The following is a 15193-nucleotide window of genomic DNA, read 5'->3' on the forward strand; positions in this document are numbered from 1 at the left end:
TACTTTCGAAACAATGCATATTCTAACAATTATAGATGGGCCCCATTCACTTTCATTGCAAGCGCCTAATCATAACTTAAATTTTAAATGAAGAAAATTAAGATCCTAACCATTTTGTTAGGTTTCAAATAATCTACGAGAAAAATAAAGTTATTTCAGTGATGTTCAGACATTTTTAGATGTACAAATTACTTTTTGGAGCCATTGTATGATAATTTGACCAAATCTTGGTAAACTGAACTTCGCCAATGTTTGTGTTTAAGTGGGATCCATGCATAGCAGAAATGTGTTTATATAACCCTTATGTACGTCTGGCGGTGAAAACACAGGTAGGTGCATATAGCACACATGTGGGAGTGTGAAGATGAATGTATCATTTCCCAGAAATCTGTCTCCTCATACAGGTGCTGTGTGAATCATGTGTGCGTCTCATCCCAGAGACACAGTCAGAGATGACAGATAACACAGTGACATCATCAGCCGAGGAGCAGACGACAACACACCACAAGAGGCTTCCAGAATCCTCCGTTCTGTTGACTACCACATTTTGATCCAGTTTTAGAGCACATGGCCTTTGTTCCAGAACCACTAGAACTCACTGTGCACTTGAGTCCATGTACGAGATATCACCCAAACTTTAGCCAAAGCCAGGCCCAGTTCATTAGTACTTCATATTCAACTAAGCATTGAGGTAAACTAGAGCAGGTACTGCTGCTTAAGTTGGACAGATCACCATATAATTACCCAGCTCTATTCAGGCCAGTCAGCAGATCAGCTTGTTGTCAAGCTTTTTCATTTTCTAAAATGAGCAGCTGACTCATGTGTAGCGCTTTACACAGCTGAGGTGTGAAACCGACATATTTACAGTAACCCGTTTATAGCAGGTTTTAAAGGTATAGTTCACATCAAAATAACAGATCTTTCAGTATTTACTCACCCTCATTTCATTCCAAACCAGTACAAATTGCGTTCTGCTTCGTGTGGAACACAAAAGAGGGTATATTGAAAATTTTGTTTTTGTGCCCATACAGTGAAAGTCAATGGAGTTCAGCGTTTCAAATTTTCAACAAAATTTTTTTTTCAAATAATCACAGGGATGAATTAAAATATACTTTTAATACACACCTACAATGTATAATATAAAAATGAATATAGCAATCTTAGCATTTTGTTAGGTTTCAAATAATAAAGCAATAGATAGAAAAGTTATTGATGATGAAAGTTATTTACTTTTTTTTTAATATATATAATACAATGAAAGTCAACAGGCTGTTTTTTATTTGATCAATATACTGCTGTCATAAAAAAACAAAATAATTAATTTTTAAGTGTGAGATCAAAATTTCATCTCTAACTCCTCCTAAAGCTTTCAGGCTACATCAACTAAATGCCCCCACAACCACCCAGAAAAATTTATCAGCCATCTAGAAACCAACTGCCTAATTACACCCTAGCAACCACAGATTTTCCAGCTTTCAAGTCTCACTTCACACGTACAAAGTATTTCAACCTGTAACGCAATTACCAATTTTCCTTCTCTAGTCATTTCTGCAGTTCTGTTTGGTGATGCTGGTGGCACAGAAATTACAATCTTCCACCTCCTTTAATCTACAGTAGATTTAGAGTCATGTTTTTTATATTTACATGTCCTGACACCTAGTGGTATATAGGCATTACATGTGCAACTCGACGGCTCAATGAAGAAAAAATATAGAATTTTCCCTGAATAATTATTACACAATATTGTGTAATATGATTGTGTTTGTTCTAAAATAGAGTTAAGTAAACAGTCTTGTGTACAAGCAAGCATTGTAATTCATGTTTCCATAAGGCAGAATCTGTCATTTGTATTTTAAATCAGGGGTTGATGTATTAGAATGCTGCAGAACTGTAATGCCCATAGAGATCAGAGATTGGCCAGAGCATAACACAGCAGATGCTCTAGAGCAGACAGTGTGACAGATTTAGCTTGAGGAAATATCACTGGCAGAAGGTTGCTGTTGGCTTTAGGAGTCCAACTTGTACCACAGACTCACAGAAAAATAGATTTGATACACAGTTTGTACAAACATACACATGTACGTGTCTTTTTATACATGGATCAAATAAGACATTTGCAAAACACACCACTCCCCTGTTAAAGGAGTAATTCACCCATTAATAAAAAAAGGTTTGAATTTCTTTCATGGCACAAAAACAAAGCTTCCAAGCATTACAAACACAGTGAAATTCAGATGACTTGTTATATTCTTTTTAAGTCATACGATTTTTTGGGGTAAGAAACAGGGACCTCCTTTTTAAAGCTCGAAAGCTACAGTCCACATTTATAGTAATTGCAAGAAAAAGAGCAACCAAAATATCTTTTTTGTGCAATACAGCACAATTATTTTAATATTATATTATGTATTATTATTATATTATATTATTTTAATATTGACATTATAAATGGACATATCTTTGCTAATATTTTGAATTTGATTTTTTAAAAATATTTTACATTTTATTCTTAAAGTTGTAACAAATTTCATGCGTATTTGTTCTTTTTAAAATGTCTGTTAAAATTATATTATTTATTTTTAGCTATTCAAGTACTTCAAGTTAAACTAAACAAAAATAAGAAATGTTGCCTAGCTGAAAAAGACTACCTGAAATAAAATGTTTCATTTTTAAAAACATTCTATTTAATTACAGTTAAATTTATTTTAAAGTAATGAAAATGCTTTGTTATGGGCTATATATTAACTTCATTTTAGTTGATGCAGAAGAATATTAGAAATAAATTCTTAGAAATTCATACAGGTTTGGAACAACATGAGGGTGAATCAATGACATAATACTCATTTTTGTGAAGTATCCCTTTAAAATAGCATACAATGTCTGAGTGCCCCGAGTCAGAGTTCACCTTTCTCTCCTCCAATAGAGCATGTGACACCGGTGCCCTTTAACCCACAGTATCCTTTAGGCACCTTGTGCAGGTATTGCTGGTGATAGTCTTCAGCATAGTAAAATTCAGTGTGCTCTCGGATCTCAGTGGTGATCTCACCCAGGCCTTTCTTAGTTAGAGCCTAGCAAAAAGACGAAACAGGAACAGACACAGAGAAAGAGACAGTAAATGACGACACATTTCGATATGAAGAGGATAAATGTGATCACTGTCTTGGGAGAAGCAACTCATTTTGAACTGAAACAACTCTTTCTTGTGTATGTGATGTAAAAACCAGACAGAATGTCCAAAACTGTTTCAAAGGGACATGAATGAAGTTCTGTCTCCCTCTACGGGCCGCATCCATAAACTCCAGCAGAAAAAGGTTTTAGGTACTACTATTATAAACAGACAGAACAAAACACCTTTGAACATCAATCACAGTATTTCTAAAGCTCACATGTAGAACTGAGTGAGGTGTCTCTACAACAGAAAGAAAGAAAGAAAGGGGAGCGTTTATGTGCTGGCTTTGAGCAATCACAACTGCCCTTTTTGAAATGTATGTAGTTTCAGATCTCAGCCACTAGGTGGTGACAAAAGTCTGCTTCAGTTGCTTCTGATTTCATGTTTAACAAAAGAGGCTGCATCTGCATCATAACACCATGAGATACTAATATAAATAAATAATTTTTTTAATCGTTATACAGCACTTTTCATTATCAGAATCCATTAAAAATGTCAAAATGTTCAACAGCAATTTTTTTATATCCCCCCACCCCCCTTATTTCTTAAATAAACACATAAATAAAAAAACTCGGACACAAAAATCTCTTTAATTAAATTTCTTTAAAAATACAAATAAAAAAATAATTCTTAATTTTCATTCTTGATTTTGCTAGGCCTTTATTGGAAGGTCAAGTGCAAATTTAAACTATTGGCTTGAATGGGCCAGCAGAAATGAAAATCCATATTGTTGAGCCCTGCAACTTGTTTTAAATAGTGTGCATTAAAAAGGGAGGAAGTATGATCTTGGGAAAAAATTTGATGTGTGTGTGGATATGGTGTCAGAAAGCTGGCGCTGTCAAAGCTCAGTGGTCTGTGTCTCTCTGGTGGAGAACATTTCTGTGGACAGTCAAGCAAAGAGAGACAGAAAGAGAGAGAGAGAGAGAGACAGAGAAACAAGGCAAAGAGAGAGACAGAGATATTACATAAGCATTTGCATATCTGAATATGCTTCATGTGACTCTGATGACTCAACTAATGTCACTAAGTGTTCCTGCATCTGCAAATATACACACACACACACACACACACACACACACACACACACACACACACACACACACACACACACACACACACACACACACACACACACACACACACACACACACACACACACACACACACACACACACACACACACACACACACACACACACACACCAATGTATGTTACTATTAGTCTAACCATTTTCTAGTATGCTTTGCTACCAGAATTCCCTTATTTTTCCCATTAGATTTAATTCCATTTATATTTCCGTGAGCACAAACTCATCTTATATATTAGACTATTTATTTACACACACACACACACACACACACACACACACACACACACACATGCACATGCTCATGTTAACACACACATTCCCTGTGTACATTTTAACTGCAACAGCTTGGCCTACTTTTAACATAACAACATAAATAATAAATATTAATGCAGCTCTTTCTATGAACTAAAAAGCTATACTTCAAAATTCCTGAAACGGTGATACAGTTTTAGCTTAGCGAGCTAGCTTATTGTTTCTTGTTTAGAGTCTCTGCTAAAAGCTACAGCATCTTTCAAATATTATAAGCTGTATAGTTCTGCTGCACCAACAGAAAAGCATGTGTAGGTGTACATATACATCTATATATACTGTATGTGTGTGATTAACTTTAGTCCAAACATACACGAGGAAGAAGGCATACTGTAAAAAAAAAAAACAGTGCAAAGGCCAAGGCCAAGGCTGATCTTTGCATGTTCTGTGCATTTACGCACATCTCCACACATGCTTAGTTTGCATGTAAGCATGAGTGTGTGTGCTACTATTATAAACAGACAGAACAAAACACCTTTGAACATCAATCACAGTATTTCTAAAGCTCACATGTAGAACTGAGTGAGGTGTCTCTACAACAGAAAGAAAGAAAGAAAGGGGAGCGTTTATGTGCTGGCTTTGAGCAATCACAACTGCCCTTTTTGAAATGTATGTAGTTTCAGATCTCAGCCACTAGGTGGTGACAAAAGTCTGCTTCAGTTGCTTCTGATTTCATGTTTAACAAAAGAGGCTGCATCTGCATCATAACACCATGAGATACTAACAGCAGCATGGACACCAGAAAAACAAAGATACCTATACAACAACATAAAGCCAACATTTGCCATTTGTTTTATTTTTTTTAAATGATCTCTCTGATATTAGTATATTTAGAAGGCAAAAAAGATGAGAATTACCTTATAGGATTATTACATGGTTACACGTGCTACAGTGAACAGGAAGATGAACACACAAAGAACATTTAGCCAGGTGTGCATAAAAAGAGAACCAAAAACTTGATAAGCAGAGCATACAAAAAAAAAAGAAAAAAAAAAGGCGCCAGTGTGTGAGAAAATTATGATTACATACATATTTATCCATTTATAGTATGTGTATATACGTATATATATATATATATATATATATATATGAACTAAAAAGCTATACTTCAAAATTCCTGAAACGGTGATACAGTTTTAGCTTAGCGAGCTAGCTTATTGTTTCTTGTTTAGAGTCTCTGCTAAAAGCTACAGCATCTTTCAAATATTATAAGCTGTATAGTTCTGCTGCACCAACAGAAAAGCATGTGTAGGTGTACATATACATCTATATATACTGTATGTGTGTGATTAACTTTAGTCCAAACATACACGAGGAAGAAGGCATACTGTAAAAAAAAAAAACAGTGCAAAGGCCAAGGCCAAGGCTGATCTTTGCATGTTCTGTGCATTTACGCACATCTCCACACATGCTTAGTTTGCATGTAAGCATGAGTGTGTGTGTGCATAAGATATAGTCAGGAATCCATTTTGTCATCCTTGGCTGTTCCTGCATTTTGTGAGAGGGAATAAGGCAGCAGACGGTCATGTGACCTGTGAGAGGAGACCGATCAAAGTGTGAGAGCATGAGCGTCTATGTGTGTGAGATCACATGACATGGAACAGAGAGAGATTTTGTTTTTAGATGGAACCTGAGCTATAGGCAACACCAGCGAATAACATTTTGGATGAAAAGTCAGTCTATTTAGGCCTGTTACTACTACATTTATGATTATCATACAGCCCTTTTCATTATCAGAATCAGCCAACATGCTTAAAATGATCAAAAGCTACATTTTCTTATGGCTCTAGAGCACATTTGGTTTGTTTATTCTTAAAGTCAATGTCAAATGCCATTAAAAACTAATTTTTCTTCCACAAACTGATGTCCCAGAATGATACGGGATATTCCAAAAGGAAAATAAAAAAAACTTGATCGTCTGAGCCAAAGAGAAAGTGATATTTTACATAAACTCTTTATTTTGCTTATCTATGGATTATAAAGGGGTCGAAAAAAAAAAAAGACTATAAACAATATTATTATAATAATTAATTTTAAAACAAGACATATGTAGGTGCTACATTCTTTTCATAAAAAATGCTTTTTTACTTAAATGTTACATTTGACAATTTTACTTTTGATGAATAATTATGATAACTTTTTTAAATATTGGGAATAATATAAAAGCATTAAATTGCACACAAGATGAAAATATAAATAATATCAACACGCAAAATCTTGACATTCACATCACATTTGTGCATTGACTTTTTCTTTAAAAAAAAAAAACATCTCTCAACATTATTTAATCTGGGCCATGAAGAGATGAATTTCAACCCCCCCAAAACATAACCATAAAAAAAAAAATATATATATATATTGATGTCTGTAACATAACACAAGTAGATAAACAAAGAAAATTCATAAACTTCCATTCAAATCCCCAAAATAACTCCTCGGAGAAAGTGCTTCACTGCAGCAGAGTTGTACCTCTACTCTATCTTCCTGCGTCTCGCTCCCTTTCACTACTGAATAAAAACTCTTTGATGTTCTGCAAATTCCTACATTTTATTACAGCACCCCTCCCCTCCTCAACCACAGCGCTTAAAAGAGTGCTTCTTCCTCTCCCACTCCCGCATTTCCTTCTCCCTGACTGCCCTCACTGATGGCAGAGTTTTGGGAGACTCTGATGGAGTGCAACTCTCAATGGATGCTAATAATTCATTTCCCGTCTGCGTGTGATGTCGGTGCCTGATTCATCACCTGAATTTGACCTGATGGAAGTGTCCTCAAAAAGGCCTCATCAATCTCTTCACACTCATCACGTCTGTCTTTCATTTCAGTGTCCCTCTTCAAATTCTCACTCTCCACTGCCAGACAATCAGCTGTGCTTTTCCACAGTATGACGGATGCACACACACGTCCGCTCCTCTGTATTTGAGCAAGACTCTGGACTAACATGTCTAATCTCATCACGGCTGCTTATGTAACCGAGCCGTTCTTCGAAACCACTTCTGATTCGCTATGCCCACAGAGAGAGATCAAGCATCAACTGCAGGGAAAGGCTATGAAGTCTGAGAAATGTGAAGCCCTTTTAATAAACACATTTAAAATAGATTTCATGCGATCTGGAGCCATTCGTTCTACACAAAAATCTTCATGTTGCATGTAATATCACCTACTGTACAACATTCACATACCATACAAAACACTCCAGATAGAATTTACAATACCAGTTCTCAAAACATACTTATTATTTTTAAGCAATTAATACGTATATAATTAATAATATAGCAAGGATGTATTAAATTGATCTTAAGTGACAGTAAATACATTCATAATGTTACAAAAGATTTATATTTCAAATAAACATTTGTTTTGAACTTTCTATTCATAAAGGATTTACTTATCCACAAAAATATTAAGCAGCACAACTCTTTTTAAGATTGACAATAATAAGAAGTGTTATTTAAGCAGCAAATCAGCATATCAGAATGATTTCTGAAGGATCATGTGACACTGAAGTCTGCTGAAAATTCAGCTTTGCCATAACAGGCATAAATTACGTTATAAGTTATTATGAATTTTGTGATATTATTTTTCAACATTACTGTTTATACTGAATTTTTGATCAAATAAATGGAGCCTTGGTCAGCTTAAGAGACTTCTTAAGAAATCCTACCAACCTGAACCAACATTTATTTATTACATTTTTAATTGAAGGTGCCTTAACAGTGCTCTGGCCCAGTTTAACCCCTGCTGACATGCAGTCTGTGGGGTGCAACCACTTCTGCCTCACTATATCTGTGTGTTTGTGTACATTTCAGCTTGTGGGGTCACTGGGGCCATCAACAGCACGTCCGTTACGATCCCCTGATCTGATTGTGTCCCTTTAACCACAGCTGCCTCCTGCAAACCTGACCTTTCACCCTGATGCGCACAAGGCCAAGGCCAATAGGGGTCACCCAAGCTCCCTGTCCACGCCTCATTCCCCTCACCCCCAAATCACATCTGAGCCCTTAGAAGCAAGACCGATGACATGAGGAGCAAAGGGTTACCGCAGGGATGGTTACCCAAGCTCCTGCATCTCACAAAACAAAGCATCATCACACTAGTTTGACAGGGATAACAGTCCAGCCATCCAGATGAGCTGCGTTCATGAGCATCCACAAGCGCATCTTTCTGACAGGTGTGGGCGGTCAGCGTTTGACAGTGGACAGTTTGAAAGCGGCAAAGAATGGAAAAGAGAGGTTGGAAATGAGACAGCTTCTGGAGATGTGATGGGGTAAAAAGAAAATCAGTGGATTTCAACTGTGGTTACATTTTATGAACTAAATTGAATTGCGCATTTATGTACATTACTGTTCAAAATGTTGGGGTCTCTAAGTTTTTTTTAAAGAACTTTGTTCACAATGGCTGCATTTATTTGATCAAAAATACAATAAAACTACAGTAACAACAGTAACACTGTAAAACATTATAATTTAAATTTGTTCATTTTATTAGATTTTTAATGAAATGTATTCATGTGATGGCAAAGCTGAATTATCAGGAGTTATTACTCCAGTCTTCAGACATCATTCTAATATGCTGATTTTGTGCTCAATATCATCAATGCTGTAAATTATTGTCTGAAAATGGCATTTATTCAAAAATAGAAACATTATAAATGTCTTTACTGTAACTTTTGATCAATTTAATGCATCCTTGCTGAATAGAAGTATTAATTTCTTTTACTGGCCCTAAACCTTTGAATGGTAGTGTATCCTTATTTCTCACTAATGTCCCCTCTAACGCATAATATAGAAAAATGACATGAACCATGAATGAGAATAGTAAAAATGATTTATAAATAAAAGTAAATAAATCCTAAAAATGCAAATATTTCTCTTGTATGGCTTCTTGTAAAATAATTATTTTGAACTAAAAACAATAAAAGTCTATGATATGTCCTCATTTAGATTAGCTAAATTAAATCTTAAAAAAAAACAAACATAAGTAATAATAAAATCTTAAGGAAAATCTAAGAATAAAGAACGTTTAAGTTTGGTTAAGTTTGAACGGGGTAGGACTAAGGGTTATGAAAATATCCTTAATTCATTATAAAGCAACAGAATTCAAAGGAAAGTTTGTGTGTGTTTTGAGATACTGCACCTCCTGGTACATATGCTTGCTTCTCATGGCCAGCTCTTGCTGTTCTGGGCTGTAGGTGTAGATGGCAGAACGATACTGTGTGCCATGATCATTCCCCTGTGCCATTCCTAAAAAATACACAAACACACACACATATATATAAATGCTTTAGAGCCCTTTAAAAAACTCACACCCCAGGAATTTGCAGTCCTGTCACTGCATACATCAGTCTTTTTAATGACGTTTCTATTAGCAAGCAACATCCAATTATGTTCTGATATTGCTGCAAAAAAAGGTTAGAAAATATGAAAAAAAATAGCAGTCTTTGAATAATTTCCTCCTTGTTAACATATGGAAACATTTTTGTGTTTTCCAGTATTCCCTTGTCATTTTCCTCCACAGTGAATTTATTGTCTCTCTTGTATCTTTCTGCAGAACTGGATGTCGGCCATCTTGCCATGAGCTCTCTGTAGCGCTCTCTTCAAAGGCCAAAATACTGCATTCTGATTGGCTGATCCTCCAAAGTGCCAACGCGACAGTCACTGACCTTCCCTGTGACCCTGAGGCCTGAGTGTCATCACAGCCACCAAACACATCACACAGCCAAGTTACAGTGGAAAATGTTTCTAGAAAGAAATTTGGATTTGGACACTTAATTAACACTTGCCACTGCACAGGCAGAATATCCAACCAAACATTTACCATCTGCAAACAAATGATGAAGGAACTATTCTGAGACATTTTGCAAATACTTTTAAAAACCTAGTGGATCAAAGTCCGTTAAAACAGGTGTATTATTAACTAACTATGGACACGATCCACCTACATTTGACAACCAGTGTCACTGTCCACACACTTTTAGTCTACATTTTAAACAGTATAGGATTTGTAAGATTTTTTTTAATATTTTGAAATAAGTCTCTAATGCTCACCAAAGCTGATTTTATTTAAAAACACAGCAAAAATATTAAGATTGTGTTATTATTACAATTTCAAATAACTTTTTTTTCTATTTGAATATATTTTCAAATGTAATTTATTCCAGTGATGAAGCTGAATTTTAAGCAGGCATTACTCTAGTTTTAGTGTCATATGATCTATGAGAAATAATTTAATATGCTGATTTGGTGCTCCAGAAACATTTCTTAATATTATCGATGTTGAAAACAGCTGTGCTGCTTATTATTTTTGTGAAAACCATTACATATTTTGCTTCACGATTCTTTGATGAATAGAAAGTTGAACAAACAACATTTATTTGAAATAGAAATCATTTGAAACATTATGGATGCATTTACTGACACTTAATGAATTGAATCGCTGAATAATAGTATTATTTAATTATTAAAAAATCTTGACCCCAAACTTCTGAAAGGTAATGCATTTAAAACAAAACAAAACAAAAAGTACTATTCGTTTAAAATAAAATCTTCTTAGTTAGATATTTTATTACATTTAGCAATGCCATTCAGACATTTTTAACTGTGGTTTAAGTGGCCAAATACTTTTTAGTGTCACTGAATATCAAAACCCTGAAATCTACCTCGTCTCATATGAGTAAAAAAGGAGTTAAAAACTAAAAGGAAACGATGAGCACTCAATGTACCGAGACAGGAGCGCTTCTTTTTTCAGCCTCCATCACAGTGCTTAGTTATTATTGATGATCCTCCCTGTTCCAAGCTGAATAATATACAGAATCTCTCCTCTCAACACACAAACGGCGCACATGAACCGAGAGTGGAGAACGCTGCAGATGTGTCGTCAGCGCACAAACAGGGTGAGAGCAGAGAGCTGGACAGAAGCTGACTCCATAAATGTCACACGCAGTCTCTCTCTCTCCATAACATGGCTCTCCCGCAGGAAAACTATTTCTGTTAATGCAGAGGTCAAGAAGCGTCACCCTTTGCTTTAGAAGGAGGGAAGAAAGGAAAGAGTTACTATGTGTACTTGTGAGTGAATAAGCTGTACACGCACGTGAAAGCACACACACAGCATCATCCAGACAGATACCAATCCTCTAAGGCTGCTTTGACCAATCCAGACATTTCAAATATCAGCACTTATGTGGCTCTCCTGGTGGGATGACGAGAAAGGAGGGGGAAAAAAGATTGGAAGACTGAATGAAGGATAAGATGAAAACCACATATTTATTACTGTTCAGGTTTTTTGAAAATGCTTGAGGGATATTAGTTCTCAAGTCACTAGAAATAAACACAGATGTTACTTAAAGGGATAGTTCACCCAAAAATGGAAATGGTCATTACTTACTCACCCTCATGTCTTTCCAAACCTGTAACTTACTTTCTTCTGTAGAACACAAAAGAAAGGATGAACAGTGGATGTCAATGGTCACCAAAACTGTGTTGTTACTATCATTTTTAAAAATCCTTAAATACCAAATCCGTCATCAGTCACTTTTTTTCAGTACTGGTTGATATTGGACATTCAATTAAATTACCTTTCTTGTCATGTAAATTCATCTTTAAAAACACTATAATTTAATAGTAAAATAATTACTATTTAAATACAAATAATACTTTTTTAAATGTAACCTTTTTAAAGCATTTAAAATGACTGATTTAACTTTTCAAAACATTATAGAATTCGGTTATCATCGAAACATGAATCATATTTCTTGGTGCTTTTTGCTCTTACAACAATTCTTGTAAGAGAAAAAAGTATACAACACTCTCAATTTCAAATAACCTAAAAAGCACATATTAGTACCTAAAAGGTACAAAGGTGTAGGTTTTAAAAAAGGTACTGCCCTGGTGACAGATTTTGTACCTTTTTTTCCCAGAGAGTGAACGGAACACAGGTTTGAAACAACATGAGGGTGAGTAAATCATGACAAAGTTTATTTGTAGGTGAAATATCCCTTAAAATTAAAATGATAAAATATCAACAGTGTGTTTGTGATGTGAAGCCTGTGAACTGACACCAGAGATCTCTCAGTGTCTTTCAAAAGCTACATTTTCACTGTCACACAAAATGTCAATCATGTGTCACACTGATGGCTCTGAATCTTAGTCTGCTTGGTTTATCACTTTTACTCACGAACTCTGTGGCTTGCGTTTCTGTGACCGAAGTGCCTCTCAGTGTTTGTGGACAAAAACAACTTCTAAACACTGAGGAGGCTCAAATGTATGCCGACAAGAAGACACAAATTGACGTGTGTAAGGTATTTTATAAAGGAAGTTCGGCTATTGTTTTGTTGATGATAAGTTGATGGAGTACGTCCACCTTTTGTGTTGTGAAGGTGCATGTGTGAAGCTTTAGTGAGTTTGTGTATGTTTGTGAATTTGAGTGTGTATAATGCAGGGAGTGTATGTGTTTGAGGGGTTGTTCAGAGCACTGTTGTGTGTGCCCTGTGGGTACGGTGAAGCAGTGTGCGTGCGAGAGCAGCCAACTAAGAGGAATGGTGCAGAGCTGGGTCTATTTTTACACCTCTTATGTAACACACATACACACACAAGCTCACAACCTCATTCTTTTGCACACACACACAAATTCTTACATTCTCTTTACAAATAAAAACACGTTTAAAATGTGATGTAAATGTAATATGGTTTGTATATATATGTGTGTTTATTTTTAGTATGTATCAGCTAGCATTTCACTGATAAAAAAAGGGAATGTAAAGGAGTCATCGGATGCTAAATTCACTTTTACATGTTGTTTTAACATAAATGCGTGTTAGCAGTGTGTGCACACATCTAACCTATAATGATAAAAATCCACCCAGTGTTATTTATTTATTCCTTAAGTATAATATCCCCTTTTTCAATGGTCAGAAATCCAGAATGCAGTATTTTGGGTTGTCCCCCCTCAAATATGATTAAAAACCACGCTGTGTATTGTAAATAACCTTTTATACTTTAAATAACTTTGTAAGTAGTAAAACAACACAAACGCAAATGGGGAAAAATGGGTTTTAAGTTTAGAAACATTTTGAGTCTCCCCTCCCTTGCCTCACAGTGCTTTGGTCCAATTGCCTGCTTTCCTCTTTTACATCTCCTCAGTGTTGCCAAGTTGGGCTATTTTACCTATTGGGCTACTTTAACACTGTTGACGCGGGTTTTTCATGTCCATGGGTTGAAGAGACCCCAATAACGCTTGCGAATTTTACCATACGAACCCCGCCGAAAAACGTGTATTTTACCCCCCGGAACATGATTTATTTATTTTTTACCGGGGAACCCCCCTCGAAACGCGATTGGGCTAGTTTTGGGCTAGTTTTGAGTAGCAACAGGGCAGGTTTTGTTGCGAAAACCTGCCAACCCTGCATCACCTACACACACACACACACAAGTCCAGTGAGCGAGAACAAAGTCAATAGTTGTGGAATTCCAAGGCTGTCAAGGCTATTTTATTCACTTACATCGGATGAAGTGATTATTTTCTCTTTAATACAGAGGATGCCAATGTTTTTTTTCGATGAGTCTGCCATGTTAGCAAGAATAACGTTACCTGCTTGACGGATAGTAATGTCTACTGTGTAATGACACAGCCGTCTTACCTTAGACCCGCCCTGAGTGAGCTGTAACAGTCTGACCACCACTGATTCGACGCCGGAGCCGATGTAGACAAGAATGGCTCCATAGCAATTGAGGTGTTCTGTTGTTGGATGTAATAATGAACATAGCAGTTGTCATTTACTCCCGACATCAGAGCTGCTGAAGACGCAGTGGATTACTTTTGTTTGTGAAGGTAATGCGCCCCCGATCTACCTAAATGAGTTTATGTTCGCGCGTTTATGTCATTCGTGATCCAGCTTCACTTACAGCAGAAGTGAGTATAAGGGTTTTTAAACAGTAAACAAGGTTTTTAAACAAGTAAACAGTCTCTCAGAGCACGGTTCGTCACCCCACACTAGAGAGGGGCGGGGTCAGCAGAGCTCATTAGCATTTAAAGCAACATGCAAAAAACGGGCTGATTTCTGCAGAGCGGGTGTTTTTTACACTACCATTGAGAAATTTTAACCAAAGTATGTTATAGACTTTTCTTTAAGACCCTAAAGAATCATATCAACTTGTGGAAAATGGGCATCCGATGACCCCTTTAACAACTTAATACTGTGAATAATGCTCTTTCACTCTCATTTTTCTTGCAGAAAAGACATTCTATAAATTACTGTAAAACTAGATCAGTAAATGTAAAATGATCTGCAGCAAACATAAATTGTTGCTGTTGGTATTCAGACCTAATGGCGAAAAATTGAAAACAAAACCAAAGTGTCGAAGCCATGGCACAGTGGATAGTAGGGATGTGCATCTCATGACTCAGGCCGATACGATACGCATCTCGATACGTAGCCAACGATACGATACATTAACGATACATATGAAGCAGCTACCGATGCGATGCGATACGATTCACCCCTGTTACGATGCAGGGCTATCCAATTCGATTCGATTCAACACAATGCGATTTGTTGCAATGGAGAAAATATAACTTTTCATGCCTTAAAGGGGTCATATGATGCGATTTCAAGTTTTCCTTTCTCTTTGGAGTG

At 36.1% G+C, this 15193-nt stretch overlaps 1 protein-coding gene across 1 annotated transcript in view; it reads right to left on the minus strand.

Annotated features, from left to right (window-relative positions):
* Positions 1-2719: 2719 nt before the first annotated feature.
* msrab (methionine sulfoxide reductase Ab) overlaps positions 2720-15193 on the minus strand; it is a 45966-nt gene continuing 33492 nt past the window's right edge. The window contains exons 5-6 of the mRNA XM_016529709.1: positions 9700-9806; positions 2720-3065 (exon numbers count right to left, since the gene is read on the minus strand). Coding sequence (XP_016385195.1) covers positions 2892-3065; positions 9700-9806 — 281 coding nt within the window. The 3' untranslated portion in view covers positions 2720-2891. The remainder of the gene's footprint in view (positions 3066-9699; positions 9807-15193) is intronic.

Source organism: Sinocyclocheilus rhinocerous, unplaced genomic scaffold (genome assembly GCF_001515625.1).
Source record: "Sinocyclocheilus rhinocerous isolate Xijiao unplaced genomic scaffold, SAMN03320098_v1.1 scaffold432, whole genome shotgun sequence".
NCBI lineage: Eukaryota > Metazoa > Chordata > Actinopteri > Cypriniformes > Cyprinidae > Sinocyclocheilus > Sinocyclocheilus rhinocerous.